The sequence below is a fragment of the Schistocerca nitens genome, chromosome 2, assembly GCF_023898315.1.
Source record: "Schistocerca nitens isolate TAMUIC-IGC-003100 chromosome 2, iqSchNite1.1, whole genome shotgun sequence".
Taxonomy (NCBI): Eukaryota; Metazoa; Arthropoda; class Insecta; order Orthoptera; family Acrididae; genus Schistocerca; species Schistocerca nitens.
In genome coordinates this window covers 805,239,042-805,259,093 of record NC_064615.1, presented here as the reverse complement: position 1 = coordinate 805,259,093, position 20,052 = coordinate 805,239,042, and the positions used below count along the sequence as shown (strand labels likewise).

The 20,052-nt window shown below is 38.7% G+C and overlaps 1 protein-coding gene across 1 annotated transcript in view; it reads left to right on the top strand.

Moving 5' to 3' along the window:
- LOC126237063 (piwi-like protein Ago3) overlaps nt 1–20,052 on the top strand; it is a 214,726-nt gene that overhangs the window by 13,273 nt on the left and 181,401 nt on the right. The window contains exon 2 of the mRNA XM_049946849.1: nt 4,478–4,610. Within this exon, the coding sequence (XP_049802806.1) occupies nt 4,494–4,610 (117 nt within the window). The 5' untranslated portion in view covers nt 4,478–4,493. The remainder of the gene's footprint in view (nt 1–4,477; nt 4,611–20,052) is intronic.

Here is a 20,052-nt window from a genome sequence, read left to right as displayed (position 1 = left end):
TGTTGGTAAGACACTCTTTATTGTACAGTGATTCTTTTTTTTTTTTTTTTAATCTACTTTCAGAGAACCACTTCATAATTCTTTATAAAAGATCAGTATCAGTCCCTTCCGTTGCTTTCTCTGTAATGTGAATCATTATAACACTAGTATAGTTTGCAAAAAGTACCAGTTGTGCTTTGATAAATGTTACGAGGAAGGTCATCCACATATACGGGTTCTCTCTTGTAAGAGTCATCAGGTACACACTTTCTGGTGTATCAGCAGGTATTTGCAGTCTCGTTTTGTCATTTTGTAGCTGGAGTCAGTCTGAAAAATTACTGCTCATCATGTCTTTCATACAGCACCTAGTGCCAGCAGAAAGCGTCAGTTTGTTTCCATTGCGAACAAAATTATTTTTAAATCAGAATTTTACACATTCATTCGATAGACCACTCCCAAATCAGTCTAGTACCATATTCATTTTGCCAATATTTATTAACAGGGACAGTAAAACTTAAAGAATAAACATCAGGTCAGCAGTGACTCAGTAGTGCCGCAAGCTTGGCAGCAGCAGTTAGTGCACGCCAGGGCACTGCTGTCACTGCTGGAGTTTTGATTATTCTTAGTGTTTTACCATCCCTGTTAATACATATTGATAAAATGAATATCGGACTAGACTAAGCTGGGACCAATTATAATTCAAAATTAAAAATCATTTTGTTCGTAACGGGAAACAGACAGATGGTTTCCCTTGACACTGGGTGTTGCATGAAAGATGTGATGAGCAGTAATTGTTTGGGCTGACTCCAGCTTCACAGTGGGGGGGGATTGTAAATACCATCTGAAACAGCAGAGAGAATGCAACTGATAACTAAGGAGAGATACCTTGTGCGACTCCCTTTGTAATTTTTCCTCAGTCACTACAAGTTTCTACCTTTCCAACATTTTTTGTATTATTCAGCACAACTTTTTGCATTCTGCAGTAATGATGCAGGCTGAAGCAATGAATCAAAATTTGTACCAGTACCGGGATTCAAACATGAGTCTCCTGCTTACTAGACAGATGCACTATCCATTACACCACACTGGCACTGTGGCTACCACAGCTGCACAGAATACCTTACTATGTCTCCCCAATACAAATTCCAACTTGCACTTCAGCCCATTGCTACTCCCCTTCTATAAACTCCCATCAGTTTTGCCGAGGCTCTCCAATATTGGAATAGCACCTTAGCAATGAGAAAAATATGGTTGATTCTGGCGTAGGTCATATATTAATCGTATGGTTATAATAGAGGGAAACACTCCACGTAGGAAAAATACATCCAAAAACAAAGATGATGTGACTTACCAAATGAAAGTGCTGGCAGGTCGACAGACACACAAAATTCAAGCTTTCGCAACAAACTGTTGCCTCGTCAGGAAAGAGGGAAGGAGAGGGAAAGATGAAAGGATGTGGGTTTTAAGGGAGAGGGTAAGGAGTCATTCCAATCCCGGGAGCGGAAAGACTTACCTTAGGGGGGAAAAAGGATGGGTATACACTCGCGCACACACACACACACACATATCCATCCACACATATACAGACACAAGCATATATATATATATAAAGTTAAGTCTTTCCGCTCCCGGGATTGGAATGACTCCTTACCCTCTCCCTTAAAACCCACATCCTTTCATCTTTCCCTCTCCTTCCCTCTTTCCTGATGAGGCAACAGTTTGTTGCGAAAGCTTGAATTTTGTGTGTGTGTTTGTGTTTGTTTGTGTGTCTGTCGACCTGCCACTTTCATTTGGTAAGTCACATCATCTTTGTTTTTGGTCATATATTAATCATATACAGTTAATATTCCTCCTCCACCTCTCTGTGTCCATTTCCTCCCGTCCCTCCCTCCTGCCTCTTTGACTTTGAGCCTTGTTTATTGGTGTTGTAAGGGAAATCTGGCTTGGCCACAAGTCAGTTAAAATGAATCGGTAAAATGGTAGGGATCATTGATATACAAGGTATGAGAGAGACCTCTCCAGTTGCTGAATCCGTGAGGGTAGCATCTTCAAAGACAGTATTTTACATGGTTTTAATGTCAGAAAGGGTAGGACTACAAAGTTGCGTATGGTTCAGATTCTGTAGTAGTATTCTAACCATAAGCTGATAAAGCCATATACAACTTTCTGGTTTTCTGTTGAGCTGGCTGCAAGGAATAAAACAAAACAGTACATTGTTGTGTACACTTATGATTAAAAATTGACAGCCAGCGAGAAAACTAATCTGCACGTTTTCACAGCACAGGTAAACTTTTTTTTGCAGTTAGTTTTAACAGAAAACCCCTACAGCATTATTTAAAACATACGGTACATAGCCTATGCTCATCTCAATGGTTATTATAGTATCATGCAAAAATTTGAAAGAAACTGGTCTAGAACTTATTGAAATATTTGCTAACAATGTTTCCCTGTTATAAGTATTTATATAACATATATATATTAAAAAATATGTAGTCTATGCCCATTTGAATGTGTACTGTAGTGGACTAGTGTATAAGAATTTGAAGAAAATCGGTCAAGAACGTTCTGAGATTTTTGTTAACAAAAGTTTCTCTGTTATATGATATATTTATTTGTCTGTTGCAAACATTATAAGGGATGTAGCCTATGTACATCCAAATGTTCATCAGAGTATCGAGTAAAAATTGAAGTAAATCAGTTGAGAACTTTTCAAGATTTTCCTCAGTGACTTATCCCCTTTGTATAGTATATAGATATTTATGTATTATATACATTAAAATGTGTAGTTTATGTCTGTTGGAATGTTTATTATAGTATTGTGTAAAACTATGAAGTTAATGAGTCAGGAAAATTTAGAGGTTTTTGCTAACTACATTTCCCATGGCCTATAGCCTAAGTCTGTCTGAACATTTATTAGAGTATCATGTAAAAATTTGAAGTATATCGGACATGAACTTTCCGAATTTTTGCTATCAAAATTTCATGTAGCATATATCTGTACATTTATTAGAGTATCATGTAACGATTTGAAGTGAATTGGACAAGAATCGTCAGAGATTTTTGGTAACTGAGAAGCTGAGAAGCAATTAATTCAAAGTTAATACATGAAAATAAGTAATATCACATGTGTAAAGATTCCAAATGAAAAAGGAATTGGAAGACAAGCTAAGAGCAAATGAAATAGTTTATGATGATTAAAATTATGTGATAAAGGATTAAACATTAGAAAAAATAACAACTAGACCAATTAATTGAAAAAATAATAATCAGTCATTTTGGTGAACATTAAAAAAGAATAATAAAGCACCTGATGAGATTCGAACCCACAACCTTCTGTACATCAGGAACGTACCTCAACCACTATGCCACAATTCTACTATGTGTATTTTTCATCATTTTTAAGGTTTGGAAAGATGGCACAAAATTCCAAATTCTTCTTCTGTCAATTACTTGCAAACATGGGTCCACCAGAGTGAACAACTGCAGGGTGCTGTACCTGGGACCCTAAACTACATCACCGTGTAGATGGTTTAAAAAGTTAGTCGCACTGCTTGGGTGTTATCCTTGTAAGACTTGTAATATTTGGTGGGTGAATGTGTAGTCGTCTTACTTATGAGAAGCTGGATGTGTGCCTAAAATTAAAATCATCATATTACCAGTACCTTTCCAAACATTTCCAAGGATATGTGTGGCCAATACTCCTTGTTAGTGTTTGTAAGTCAAATTATTATTTTTAATTTTTGTTGCCCTGCACTTTAGTTTTATCAAATAGTAATTCTGTTGTTATGAGAAGTAGTTATTGTATGTACGTGTAGTTTATCTAAGGTTAAAGCTAATAGTTAATTTTAGGGAGCATTGTGGAATGAAAAAAAGATGGTACTGACTGTTGACAAAGGTATTTTGAGTTGGTTTGTATGGATAGAGAGGATGAATAAAGAAGATCGGCAAAAAATATAGATGAGTGTGAATAAGGTCAATGTCAATGTATGTACATCAATTACATTGATATTTTAACCCAACTTAGGAATACCCCAATTAAGTTAATAACAATGTACCTACTATATAGTTTATTCAAGAAATTAGGTTCTCAAAAAAATTTCAATCGTTGTGCTGTTGATACTTGATTAACGAGTTGATTTTTTACTAATGAGTTTGCTGACTACTAGTTTAGACCACGGGAATAACATTTAAATTAAGAATATTAACACCAAATAAAAATTTTAAAATTTAACTTCAGTTCTATTTCTTAGAGAACTATTTTCAGTGTGTATTTCCAAGCTTTTCTCATTGCTGAGATTTATGTATTATGTAAACTGTATTTTTAAAATGAAATTAAAACTGTCGGTTATGAATATTGTGTATAACTTGTATAATTTAACTCATATCAGCTAATAATACCGTGTCAAAGTAACCCATGTAAGAGTTTGATTCTTAAAACTCCTTTGCACTTGTCCATTAATTTTGAAATGTGCTGATGATCATCTTTTTTCGTCCTCAGGCTCTATATAAATAATATGGAGGGCATTGGGAGAGGTGGTCGTGGGGCCAAGCTGCTGGAGGCCCTAAGGGCACAGCAGCGCAGACCTGGCAGTGAGGAACCCGAGAGTTCCCAACCAGTTCCAGATGTTAAGGTACAAACTTTTTATAGAAAATGTCTTGTTCAAATAATGTCGCTTTTCTTAATAACAATATGGAAAGCATAGATTGCTACTCACCACATAGAGGAGGCATTGAGTCACAGACATTCACAATAAAAAAAGACTGCTAAAATATTATAGCTTTCATATAGTCATCTTTCTGCAGTAGAAAACACACACACACACACACACACACACACACACACACATTCACTCAAGCACAGTTTATACACACATGACCAGTCCTATGGTACCATCACACTGAAAACCAACTCTAACAAACAAAAACACATAATTGTTGTGAGTTTGGCAAAAATTGCACCTGTTGCCAGCTATTGCAAAACATTGACAACAGTTTAAAACTCTTGTAAGCACACACACACACACACACACACACACACACACACACACGTTCGGCGGGTTTTTTACAGAAAAAAAGTAGTCTGACTGTGAAGATACATAGCACACAGTGCTATGATTCTTGATGTAATTATTTATCACCAAAATCAACTGAAACAGACACATGTAGTCCAGAAAGTTTTTGACAAAGAGAAACCCTTGGGGCTTATAGTTTCCTATTTTGGAGGAGCTCTATAGTGAAGACAGATAGGATTTCAAGAATTTTGTCAGAAATGCATGCTAACAGAGTTGTGCTGCAAGCATTGGTAAACACACATTACAATGGAATCAGTTACCAAGTAGCTATGCAAGGAGTATTTCAGATGGTGATGTCTTTAACAGCTTTCAGATGCTCGAGTGTTTTACTAGGGTCTTTTCTTAGAAGACATAAAGAAAGTGTCACATTTACTAACCAACTGGCAGTATTTATGTGAAGGATCCAGAACCAGGGCAAGGCTGCAGATGAGAGTTGCAGAACATCTCCACAAAATAAATGTCTTCAAGAGAAAGGGAGGAAACACAGGAAGAGCTACAAAGAATAAAGGCATGAAATTAAAAGCTGCTTTGTATCAGATGGTGGTGATGTGAAGTGTCAGGAGCAGTAAATAAATATTGGAGGAAAAGACAGTTGTAATTATAACCTTTCGACCAAAAACTTTATAGCTTTAGTTGAGATTTTAAATATTTTTCTCCTTGGCTTGTTCACGCCTTGGAAAAACTTTACATATTTAAGAAACACCCATTTTGTAACACGATAAATCAGCTGTGCTGGACCCACTTTTAGTTTTGACCATTATAGAATGCTCATGATTGTATTGCATATTCACATTGGTCCTTTTTCTTCTGAATTCAGCAAGTGGTACAACAATTTTTTCTGAAACTCCTTTAAACAAATCTTTCCATTTGTATCAGTCTTTGTAGGTGGAATGAAAAAGATCCCACAGTAGTTTCGTAACTTCAGTTTCTTATAAAAACTAAATAGTTTCTTCTGTAAAACACTCTAGAGTTGCCAATATGTAAACACAAGAAAGAAACAAAGCAGACAACACAGCAGTGCACATGTCCAGTAACTCAACTCTGCCATGTTTTTGCCCACTGCCACAAACTACAAACTTGAGAAAAAACTTCTGTCTACCAGTTTTTAAAACTCACAGTTTCAACCAACTGTTGACAACAGTTAAAAACTAAGTCAAACAATAAGTTGAAAACACTTGTCAATAAAGTTTGTTGGAGTTGGTTTTTAATGTGAAGGTACCTCATGCTGGAGTGCATCTGTGTCTGGTACATCAGCAATTTACTGACACCCCACCACCTGTCCACCAGATTGCAGCCCTGTCAAAACGCACTCACTGTCGGACTCCAGCACCCTGGAATGGTGGCTCCTCCATGTGGTGGGTTGCAGTTATCCTTTCAGTATTGTAGTTATTCCATCCTGAACTTGCCTTTGTTTGATGATGCTTTTCTTAGCATCTTTGACTGTATTGCTTTCATGCATGATAGTTTCTGAAAACACTTACCAAATGTACTTTCTAGGTGGTTTGATGTCCTATCTGAAGACTAACTAAGCTTGTCAGTTGTAGCTTTATCAAAAGGAAAATTTACTTGAGAAAAACTATAAAATTACAAGGAGACAGAATGGCTGGCCAGTACTAAACTTCAGGAGGCAAAATGCAATGATACACTAACTTCAAAAAAATTAAAAGTACTAATGATTGTCACAAATAAAAGTGGAAAATACTATGCAAACTTTTGGAACTGTAAGTGTTCTGCTCAGGGAGGAAAGGCTCCTGAAAGTGTAGTTCCTTTTATTGTTATGTTGATGACAATTTCGTTGTCTGGTCTCATGGACGTGAAAAGCTGGTAGAATTTGTGGACCACATCAGCTATATCCATTACAGCATCAAATTGACGATTGAAGTAGAGATGGCTAGAGCCTTGCTGTTCCTTGATGTCCTCATCTGCTGTAAAGCAAGTAGGTGTTCCAACTACAGTGTTTACCGGAAACTCGGCCACTTGGACTGATAACTGCATGCTAAAGATTATCACCACCCGCTACAGAAGAGTTTGGTTCTGAGGATCTTGTGACATTGAGTGGAAGCCGTCTGACACTGAAAATCTGCCAAAGGAACTAAGCCACTTGCAGAAATTATTCGAGAAAAATGGCTACAGCTACTGTCAGATTTTGCAAGCCATCTTTTGGAAGACATGTAAGCAGAAGGAACCTTTGGCTCAGTAACTGGAAAGATTATCCAGCTGCTAAAAAGACAAAAAATCCATTCAGCCTTCAGGGCTTCAGCAACCCAGGTGACCAGTGAAAGACGATGTAGCCTCAGAACCCCAGGATTATATAAAATACTGTGTGAGAATGGACAGTTTCATGTCGGTCAGACTGTGTACTGTTGAACAGTGCTGTGTAGAACAAGGTGCTTCTGCTTTTGGTTCCATGAGAAATCGGTCTTTGCTGAGCAAGCTCTAGAAAATGGGCATTGTTGGGTGAGACTTTTGTTATTGCACGGGCTGATAGTTTCTGGGATAGCATCATAAAAAAAGCATACGGTATAAAAATTTGTGACAACACCCTTAATAAAGATGGCGGCATGCAGTTAAGCATGGCTTGGAACTTGGCCACCTGAAAGTTGAAGTGGGGGTGCAGCAAAAACATTACCTTCCATGACGCTAGAGTGAGCACTAGTGACATCACAGAAGGCAGTGTGGCTATGTAAGGATGGTAGCAACAACTAGAAGACAGTCACCACGTGACAGTAGCTGAGGTGTACTGTGTAGAAAGCTCATGGGTCTTAAACTGCTTAATATGGCTGGAATCTGCAGGGAATTTTTCATCACCTCTGATGTAGGGATTAATTAGTAGGGGCAAAAAAGACTACATTGCTGTTATACATCTTTTCTAATCTGAGCACATTCTTGGCCTTCCACTTTTTACCCTCTTGGGTCTTGTACACATTGTATATTACCAGACCTTCCCTATAAATTACTTCTACAAAATGAAAATAATAGGTTACTACTCACTACATAAAGGAGGTGGTGAATCCCAGGCAGACACTATGAAAAGACTGCTAAACATTTAAACTTCCCAACAAAAAGTTCTTCAGAAACACACACACACAAGCACAAGTGTAACTCAGACACATGGCTACTAACTATGTGTGTTTCATAACATTGTTGTCACTCCTACTTATCTCAGAATTTCAAACATATTGTACCATTTTAATTGTTAAATCATTTTTCTGGTCAACAAATCCTATGAATCTACGGATTTTTCTTCACTCGAGCTTCCATTATCAAGTGCAGTGTCATAACTGCCTCTATGGTGCCTTGACTCTCCAAACTCATCATCTAACAGATTTACAGTTTTCTTTTCCATTTTTCTGTATATTATTCTTGCCAGCAACTTGAATGTATGAGCTGTTAAGTTGATTATGTGATAGGTCGCAAACTTATCTGCTTTTGCTGTGATCAGAATTGTGTGGATGATATTTTTCCAACAGTTTGATGGTATTTTGTCAGTATCATCATTCTACACACCCACTTCAATATTAATTTGATTGCCACTTTACCCATTGATTTTAGGTGTTCTGATAGAATGTTGTCTACCCCATCTACCCTATTTGATCTCAAGTGTTCCATAGCTCTTTTAAATTCTGGCTCTTATACTGGATGTCCTATCACTTCATATCAACTTCAGGTTTCTATTCTTACATGCCGTCAGACATTTCATCCTCCTCATAGAGGCCTTCAGTTTGCTCTCACCATGTATCAGCTCTTTCCTCTGTGTTTGACAGTGGTGCGTCCATTGCACTCTTGGTGTCACCGTTTTTGTTTTCAACTTCACTATATGTCAAATCAGTTCCTCTGACAATTTCTTTTCCAGTAAGAAAAGTGGTCATCATTGGCCCTAATGTTATCCATTTTGTTTACTGCATTGCAGATAGATGACATTGTGACTAATGCTGACCTCCTTTCTGCCCATCACCGTTGTGGAGCACAATCTTTCCCATGAAACCAAACATGATGAACATTTCTTTTTAGGTTTCTTCATTTTTCTTGCAGCCATTTCGCTGTTTCTTCGCAGCATTTCATTTCGTTTCTAAGTGACTTACTTTGCTGTATTCTTTCCCTGAAAATTTTTTCGCATCTTTTTTTCATGTCAAATATTTGTGATTGCTCTTTTCAGAGATATCCATCTCTCTCCAGCTGTATTGCATATGGTGTTATTCCTTATGCTGTATCCATATCATCGGCACTTTCAAATGTGTCTCGTCTTTCCACAGTACTTTAGTATCCCACTTCCACCCTGGTTCTTCTGGACAATTCTCTAAACTTCAGTCTACTCTTTATCGTTACTTAACTGTGATATGAGTCTACATCGTCTCCTGGGTATGCCTTACAATCCGGTATCTGATTTCAGAATCTCTCTCTCTCTGACCTCGATTTAATCCAGCTGGAAACTCCCAGTGTCTCCAAGCCTTCTCCAAGTATATGCCATCATCTTGTGATTCTTGAATGGAATATTTGCTATTACTATCTGAAATTATTGCGGAACTCAGTTGGACTTCTATCTCTCTCATTCCTAGTACCAAGCCCATATTCTCCTAACCTTCAATTTCTTCTCCTACAACCGTGTCCCAGTCCCCTTGAGATTGTTAGAGTTTTCATGTTGCATACTGAATTACCCATTCAGTATCTTCATATACTTTCTTTGTCTCTATCTTCCTCTTGCAACATCAGTATGTACACCTGAACTGTTGTTGGTGTTGATTTGCTGTTGATTCAAATGAGACCAACCCTATCATTGAACTGTTCACAGTAACTCTCTCTCTGCATGGAAAATAAAAGTAGAGAGGAGATCTATATCTACCTCCAGTCTCGAGAAAGTGGCTTGTATGTGGTGCATTCAGTTCCTCTCACAAGTGCAAACAATGAAGTGACAGTGAAATATTAGTAACATCCTTTGTATGTCATAAGGTTCAAGGTACCGAAATCTCATTTCAGCAAATTATAGCACTCAGAGCAGAGTATTTTGCCATATGGTTAATATGTGGAATGTTATTTGCTGTGATGTATTGCTACCTGCACAAGTTTTCACTGGACTAGTGTAATTTTTGAAGATTCATTTCTGTTTCCATAGAGACCAATACACCAACATTTATTGGATAACTGAAGTCTTCATGGTATGTTACTTATTTAGCTACTCCTCCGATCTTACAAAAACAGTGTACCAGTTGCAGAGATTGAAATAATAGCATAGAGCACTCAATTTTGTTTCTTAATAGTGTGATTAATATCTGCATATGTTAGCTGATTCCGACACATTTTCAGTTCACCTGCTTGCAAGTAAAGGTCACCATTTGCAGCCACTGAGAGGCTCTAGACCTGTTAGATTATAAACTGACAGTGTAACCAGTCGTTACAGAATGAAGGCTTTTTAAGGCACTCACCATCTTGACATGTGTCAGTCACAGGTCTTGGGGAGAGGAAAGAGATCATCTGCCTCAGTTTTATAAGGCTTTTATGTGGTCCCAGTTACAATATGGTAGTCAGGTGTACGGATAAACAGTCTCTCAATTTTTGAAGATCAATGATACTATGAGGAACAAGGCTATCCAGTTATGCACAAGTGCCTTCTCAACCAGCCTCTGTGCTGTAGTTAAGTCTGTACTATCCATATGGTGGCAATTCATTGAAATGTTATTCACTAATTGCTCATGGATGAAAGTCATTTAGATGCACTTCCTGTATTGGCACTTCCTGTAAAGCTATTCCCAGTAATAGAGCTGGCAGCCACTCAGAACTCTAAAGAGCTTAAAGATAATTTTTTATTTTATGGAGCACAAAAGAGATGATGATCATGACTTCAATAATAAAGTGAAATGTAAAATAAAGAGAATGGCAACCACTTACTTATAGTGAGTATTGCATGGCCGGAGGAGTGTGCGTTTGGATGCCTATGTGGTTGTGTACTATTGCTGGAAGAAGAGCTAGTGCCTAAAAGCTAGTGGGAATGCTGTTTTCTGTTGTGTGTTACAGTTCGTCACAATTGATCTGCTATAGGTGAGGGTTGCCTTTCCCGTATTTTACATATTGCTCCATCCAGAAATTTCCATTTTTGCAGTAATAAAGTGAAGTTTTATAACCATTTGTGCTAGCGCTGTGATCAACATTATAAACCCATGGTCCCAAAAAATGGATACCTTGGCTCCCCTGTAGTTTGTCTAAATAGGGCCCTCAAAATCATACTCTGAAATGAATGTACTCTATATTGATGCTGAGGTGAGATGTAATTTTGGGGGAACTAGAGCAGATAAGATGTACAGGGTGGGTGACAAGTAAGTGTCTGTTTGAAGTGGCTAGTATTTCCCAAAGTAAATGGTGGTCTATTTTACTGAAACAAAATTTATTATGATCAGTAGAATGGAAGAAAATGTTTTTACAGTGTAAATTCCACATAGATGCCAGCATTTTCCAACCATTTCTTTGCTTGGGATTGTTCTCAACTAACGTCAACTGGAAGCTTTGTGGAATGTTGGTGAGAATATGCAGAATGAGAACCTCTTAAGTCATCTAGTGCACTTGGCTTGATCCAATAAACTTCTTTCTTTGGCCATCCCGGCAAGAATTCCCATGATGCAGCTCAGGGCTCTGCACGTGCCACTCATGGGTACTATGGAGATTCATCCAATATCCTGGGAAATGGTAGTCTATACATTTGCATTCACTAATTTCAAAATGTGGTTGGCCATCATCTTGCATGAAAAAAAAAGTCATTGATAGTGTAGAAAGTGGGCACAATTGGCCAAATCTGATTTTTCAGCATGGCTAGGCATTGTCTGAGTTCCTTGTGTTCTGAAGAAGGAATGGACAGGTAAGTTGATTTCATCTCGCAACACACTGAACCACTAATGTGGGGTGACATGGCATTTACTCAGTGGCGGCATGCAGAGAACTTCTTCTTACTTAGTAATGTGATTTATGCTCATTTGTAAATCTTTCATATGAAACACAACTTTGTCATTCTAGATTATGGTTAAAAATAACGGAGGGAAGTTTCTGAAAAAGTCTAGCGCAGTTTCTCTGTACTTCTGATGGTGAGTGTCTGGTGCATACACACAGCAGTAATGAAATCTCCATGAAAGAAATTCCACCTCTGTCTACATATCTACACACATACTCCGCAATCCACCATACGGTGCATGGCGTAGGGTACCTCGTACCACAACTAGCATCTTCTCTCCCTGTTCCACTCCCAAACAGAACAAGGGAAAAATGACTGCCTATATGCCTCTGTACGAGCCCTAATATCTCTTATCTTATGTTTGTGGTCTTTCCTCGAAATGTAAGTTGGCGGCAGTAAAATTGTACTGCAGTCAGCCTCAAATGCTGGTTCTCTAAATTTCTTCAGAAGCAATTCACGATAAGAATGCCTCCTTTCCTCTAGAGACTCCCACCCGAGTTCCTGAAGCATTTCCGTAACTCTCGTATGATGATCAAACCTACCAGTAACATATCTAGCATCCCGCCTCTGAATTGCTTCTATGTCCTCACTCAATCCAACCCGATACGGATCCCAAACTCTCGAGCAGTACTCGAGAATAGGTCGTATTAGTGTTTTATATGCGGTCTCCTTTACAAATGAACCACATCTTCCCAAAATTCTACCAATGAACCGAAGACGACTATCCGCCTTCCCCACAGCTGCCATTACATGCTTGTCCCACTTCATATTGCTCTGCAATGTTACACCCAAATATTTAATCGACGTGACTGTGTCAAGCACTACACTACTAATTGAGTATTCAAACATTACGGGATACTTTTACCTATCCATCTGTATTAATTTACATTTATATATATTTAGAGTTAGCTGCTATTCTTTACACCAATCACAAATCTTGTCCAAGTCATCTTGTTTCCTCCTACAGTCACTCAGCGACGACACCTTCCCGTACACCACAGCATCATCAGCAAACAGCCGTACATTGCTATCCACCCTATCCAAAAGATCATTTATGTAGATATAAAACAACAGTGGACCTACCACACTTCCCTGGGGCACTCCAGATGATACCCTCACCTCCGATGAACACTCACCATCGAGGACAACGTACTGGGTTCTATTACGTAAGAAGTCTTCGAGCCACTCACATATTTGGGAACCAATCCCATATGCTCGTACCTTAGTTAGGAGTCTGCAGTGGGGCACCGAGTCAAACGCTTTCCGGACGTCAAGGAATATGGCATCCGTCTGATACCCTTCATCCATGGTTCGCAAGATATCGTGTGAAAAAAGAGCGAGTTGCATTTCGCAGGAGCGATGCTTTCTAAAGCCGTGCTGATGCATGGACAGCAACTTCTCTGTCTCAAGGAAATTCATTATATTTGAACTGAGAATATGTTTGAGAATCCTGCAACTAACCGATGTTAATGATATTGGTCTGTAATTTTGAGGATCCGTCCTTTTACCCTTCATATATACAGGCGTCACCTGCGCTTTTTTCCAGTCGCTCGGGACTTAATGTTGGGCAAGAGATTTGCGATAAATGCATGCTAAGTAAGGAGCCAATGCAGTAGAGTACTCTCTGTAAAACCGAATTGGAATCCCATCAGGACCTGGCAGTTTATTTATTTTCAACCCATTTAGCTCCTCCATACGGTAATCTGTAAGAGACTCAAACGGCGGTATGTTTGTACGATCATCCTACGTGAAAGATTTCTCAAATGCTAAATTTAAAATTTCAGCTTTCGTTTTGCTGTCTTCCGTTGCCAGGCCAGACTGATCAGTGAGTGACTGGGTGGAAGCCTTCGACCCGCTTACCGATTTAACATAAGACCAGAATTTCCTTGGGTTTTCAGCAAGATCTTTTGCTAAGGTATGACGGTGGTAGTGATGCTTCGTGCATCGCTCTTTTTACAGCAGCACGAATCTCTACTAACTTTTGCCTGTCCTCATTCTCCCGATCTTTCTTGTACCACCAGTGCAACTGTCTTTGCTTCCTGAGCATTCTCCGAATTGCGCTGTTAAACCACGGTGGGTCTTTTCCGTCCGTAAAGCACTTTTTTGGCACATACTTGCCCAATGCGTGATTTACAATGTGTTTAAAATTTGCCCATAATTCTTCCATGTCCATCGTACCGGAAGTAAATGAAATCGATTCATTTACTAAGTGGGATGCTAACAACTGCTTATTTGTTCTTTTTAGTAAGAATACTCTCGTAGACTTCTTGACCGACTTTTTAAATTTCGTAACCATAGTCGTAATGACAACATCATGATCACTAATCCCTGTCTCAACACTGACACAGTCGATGAGGTCTGGTCTGTTCGTGGCTACCACATCTAAAATATTTCCATTACACGTTGGCTGTCGATTTAGCTGCTCAAGACAGTTTTCGGATAATGTGTTCAAAAGTAATTCACATGACGGCTTGTCTGTACCACCTGTAATGAATCCATAGACATCCCAGTCTATACTAGGTAGGTTGAAGTCGCCTCCAACTAATATAGCATGATCCAGGTACTTCTGCGATACAGAGTGTAGACTCCTTTGAATGATTCTAGAACTGTCACGGTGAAACCTGGTGGCCGGTAATAACACCCAACAATTAACTTTATTTCTCCTAGCCCTGTTAAACGTGTCCAGATAACTTCACAATCACACTCTACTTCGACCTCAGCAGACACAATATTTTTGTCAACTGCAATGAAGACACCACCTCCTACGGTGTCTAATCTGTCTTTCCAATACACGTTCCAACCCTCACTAAATATTTCAGAACTTCTTATCTCAGGTTCAGCCAGGTCTCAGTCCCGAGAATAATTTGCGCACCACACGCTTCCTGGAGGACAGTAAAACAAGGAACTTTATTCCGAGCACTCTGAAAATTTACTGCTAATATCTTGATAGCTGAAGTGTCTTTACACTGAGCGCGTCCTGATTTCCCTGCCTGCACGTCGACTGGTGAGTGTTCATCAGGACACCTCGCACTACTGCCTAGTCTAAAAAAAAACCATGTGCATGCCACAAGTACTCTGCTACCCGAGTAGCCGCTTCCTTTGTGTATTGCACCCCTGACCTATCTAGGGGCATCCTACAATTCCCCACCCAATAGTGCAAGTCTAGAAATCTGCTACCAAGACCATCACAGAGTCGATGAAGCCTCTGGTTGAGACCCTCCACTCGGCTCCAAACCAAAGGACTCCGATCCACCCTGGGAACAATGCTGCAAATAGAGAGCTCCTTTTGAATGACATTCTGGATAGTGTATAGCCTTGACCAGTTTCACGGGCTGCCTGACGTGTTGATTTTTTGGAGCTTTATGTGAACAATTCCCACACCAATTGTGCATTTTCCTAGCACTGTCCTGGGATGACCACTTCTTACGATGTCCACCACATATCCTGTGGTCGTCAGTTTTTATGGGGCAATTCTTAATTGTCTTTGGATTTGAAGTAGTTTGAGGCCTACATACAGTCCATTACCATTTCTGTACAAATATCACAGAATGCCACACTTGGATGTTAAGAGGCCATCTGAGTCCACTCACACAAACTGAAGTCTAGCCATGAATAATTCCCATCCAGCCTGAATTTGAGCAGTGAAATTCCTCATCTCTTCCAGCACACTGTTTTCAGTGCACCTAGCAGAGAAAAAGAATGCTTGCTGTATGATTGACTGTATCTACAGATTTTGACTTCCCAATAAAGTTATTATATTTAATATTGAGGTGTATGCAGTATGGAAGACACTGAACAAATGAGGAATCACCAAGGGAAGACATTTCTTGTGATCAAATTCCCTCAAAACTGCAGATGTGCTGCAACTAATGTGAGCAGCAGAGAGAATGGGCCCTTCATACACAGGAAAATAACTAGTTCGTAGGGAGGAACGGTATTCTACTGCTGTATTCACCAAAATAGTTTTGGTGTTCAAGATAATGGGTAGCAGTGTGGCGTTCGCTGTTTTATTCAGTGGTTTGGTATTTAACTAATTTGTAAATGAAAATGATAATCTTATTTTATTACATTGAGTAATTACTAAATAATTTTTCTCCCGGCTAAAGATTTGGTCAAGTTGCTAAAGAACTCCAAGTTAACGTCGTGTTAAAGTGTTTTGTGTAAGTGTCACTAAATCACAGTTCATACAACAGATTCTATACAACTATTGATTATGATGGAAATAGTTATCTTCAGCAAAATGATCATTAAAACCACCGAATATCAGCCGCGCACAACACTGACGTATGTTACCTGAAACAATATTCTTCGCAACTCGTGCGTAATTAATTTCGGCTGCATACACCAGCTAGAAAAGTTTCTTATAAGGATCGTGCTATGAGCACTGTTTTTAAAGAACAAATCTGATTCGAATTATTTTCATTAAAATGAGTTCGGGACCACCGGTGCACATTTATTTTTACACTTTTGTATTACGTTTGGCATTTTTGTCTGCAGAGTTGCGTAATTTGAATTTGCCGCTGAGATAATTGTAAAGATGGCGGCAGACAATTGATACAGACTTTCTATTGTTAGAGCAAATAAGGAAGTATTTGAAATGCTTATCAAACTCTATAAACTCTACTTTCGTATTGTGCACTATTTAGACTTCATCAAGCAAACATTTGATTTGTTTCTAAGAAAAACACAGACAAAAATGCGATACAAATCGCTATCATCAATGGCTGCGCTCGTTGCAGCGGAAAGAAATAATTAACACAGATAATGCTTACTGAGAGAGGAATTAAAGTTGCCAATAATAATTCACTCATATTTATAATAATAATGAACTCTATTTTCAAGTAATAATTAACAAATAATTACAATTTCTTAACAGACCTCAGTTTGATATGCATCTGCAACCTACAAAAGCCAACCAACAAAAGGTAAAAACAAAGGAAGACAGACAAACGCAGATCATAAAAGGAATTTACAATTATCATTGTCTTTGTATGATACACATCGATATATATATCCAATTACATCATAGAATATTATATAAATAATTAATATTTATCATTGTTTTCACTATTTTTTATATGTCGAATAGATAATGTTTATTACTGTTACAGGCATAATTTCCTCTCGTCGCACTGTAGCTAAAATTTATCTCGTGGATGTTACAGGAGGAAGTGAATCCCCAACCATAGAAGAATAATTGCTGTATTTGGGTGTGCTTGCAAACTTGGTATCAGTCTAGTCACAGTGCACACAATACTAGAACATAAATAATGTGGGCAACACAATAAGCAACAAATTAGTCATATATTAATAGTATAAACCATGTAAATAATCATCTTTGGTTTCATGCCCAGGCACGGCATTATTGCAAAATTTCTGCACCTAGTTTAGCCTAACTCAGTGCACACTGGCTAAGTAATCTAATAGTTGTTCAGTCTGGACGGCTCATGTTGAGTAGTGATAAACACTGTGACACTCGGCATTGACTATCTGATTTATCGCTCATTGATAGTTGCTGGCCAATAACTACAGAAACTGTAGATAACGGGATGGCAACTGACACTCTGTGACAACTGATCGGGAACATGTGGCCACATGAAGCTGCACATATGCGTTTGTCCACAAATGATCGAAGAATGTCCATCTGTGAACTGTTTGACCAATGAGGTAGTTAGCCCTATGTAGCAGCTAACATATGAGGGCATGCTGGAAATTAGTGCCTCTGAATTTTTTATATGAAAACTCTTAAAGCTTCTTTAAACAAAACAAACATTATTAACATATTTATTCTTCATGCCTACATATTTATTGCTCACAACAAGCACATTTCTGTCAATGAGAGACTACTCTTGTTAATACTGTCACTGTAGAATGGTTGACTTTGACAGAGCCACAACCTGACCTCTGCTTACATGGCTTCATCGCTATCAAAGTGAAGTTTCCCAAGGTGCTCATTAAGTTTGGAAACAGATGAAAATAGGATGGGGCCAAGTTAGGACTTGAGGATGCTCAATGACAAAGAATCCAAGGTGACGAATTATTGCAGATGTTGCAGTGCTTGTGTGTGACCTGACGTTGTCATGCTGAAGACTAGGGTGCTTGATGTGTGGACAAATTTCATTGAATTTGAAACTTGGTTAAAGCAAACATTTTCTCACGCAACGACATAGTTAATTTACACACCACCAATTGTGTGCCACTGTTCAAGCCGTCTAGTGGTAGGGGGCTGCAGATATGAAGACATGATAAGTAAAAAGAAGAATGTTAATAACATTGGTTTTCTTTTAAATAAGATTCAAAAGTTTTCACAAAAGTACGGAGGCACTACTTTTCAGCATGCCCTCATAACTAGTTGTGTGATGGAAGTATCAGTAGGTTCCTATTAAGTGCACCATGTATGTGGCAACTGATCATAACTGTGTGGCCCCATTCTTGAAACTGCTTGCCTTGTGGTACCCTTTGTTGTTAGAGCTGTGCCCTCTGTGTGAGTGGATACAGGATCAGTGAAGCCAGCAGGGAGTTGTGGCTTGCCTCATAGCAGTCACTTCAGTGAGTCAAGAGTTGCCCTGACCTATCTACAAATAGGATCTGCCAATTAACGTACATTTTGTTGGGTTTGTGGCCTACTTATCACCATATGCCAAAATATATTTTGTATTTTGATACAAGGATTGAATAAAATGTTTGGGGACTTGCACACTACGAATGGGTGTGACCATGCTTATAAAATTTTGTTATCTGTTTCAAAGTTGGAAGTTGTTGTGCATTACATAGATTGGCTGGACTTTGTTTAGACCTCCTGTGATTTGTTATGGGTGCTGTATATGACAAGATCTTTTGTGTTCAATTTATCATTTTTAGTGAAAATTTCTTAATTTTATGTTGGGAGAGGGGGGGGGGGGCGGCATGTGTGGTTTAATTCCAGTTGAAATCTTCAACATTTCCACTTTTAATCACATTTGCCACGCGATTTAATTTGTGCACTAAAATCTTCAGTATCTTTTACCCCAGCATACCACAATCTTCATTATTCCATGTGACTGTGAAAGCCAAATTTGTTGTACAGAAATAAATTATGAGTCTTGGACTGTAGAACCATTGGAAACATAAAATGTTATCAACAACATTATCATATCATTTGAAACTGACAGAAGATAAATATGCAAGCAGCAAACAAAAATGCAGCTAAAGTTTACTTATATGTAAAAAGTTTCTTTGGACGTTAAATTAATTATACATTTCTAGTGAATATTTTGATTTTGATACTAACTACTGTAGTAAATTGGGGAAAAAAGTTCTGAGAAATTGTCTTACTTGTTTTACTGTCATTGTATCCAATGAAGGATGTACAGGGTGGAGCAGAGGAAATGCATGTTTTTTGAACCGCCAGTAAGTGATGACGGGAGAGGGGTATTGATCTTGAATGAATGTTGGCAGACTGCCCATACAATGCAGTTTCAGTTGCTATGGAGCGTTGGAGTGTAGATCATCATGTGTTCGTTATCAAGCAGTACTTTAGAAACAATGATTTAGTAGTCACAATGCAATGCCTTTTCCGTCAGAATTTTAGAGTTGGACGTCGAGGTGCAGTGCCTGATTGAAATACTGTACTCCGATGGGTTGCAGCATTTAGAAGTTCTGGATCTGTAATGAAAAAGAAACTGCTTGGTCTTCCCCATTCAGTTTGTATTCTGGAAAATGTAGACTGAGTGAGAACGGTAGTTCTTGCTAGCCCGAAACGATCGGTTAGATGACAGGCTGTAGCGCTGGGTATGTCACGTCGTTTGCTTCACTGCATCTGACATGGGGATCTTAAGTTTCACCCGTACAAGATAATGATCGTCCAGCAGCTTAGTGAAGGGGATTTTGTGCAGCGCAGGGAGTTGTGTTGCGTAATGGACGAAATTGTTACGGAAGATGCAGATGCTACGGTCTTTATGAGTGATAAGCACATTTTCATGTAAATGGTTACGTCAATGTTCAGAATTGTCAGTATTGGGTGCCGGAGAACCGCCATGAATTACACCAAAGACTTCTCCACAGTTTAAAAGTAACAGTGTGGTGCTG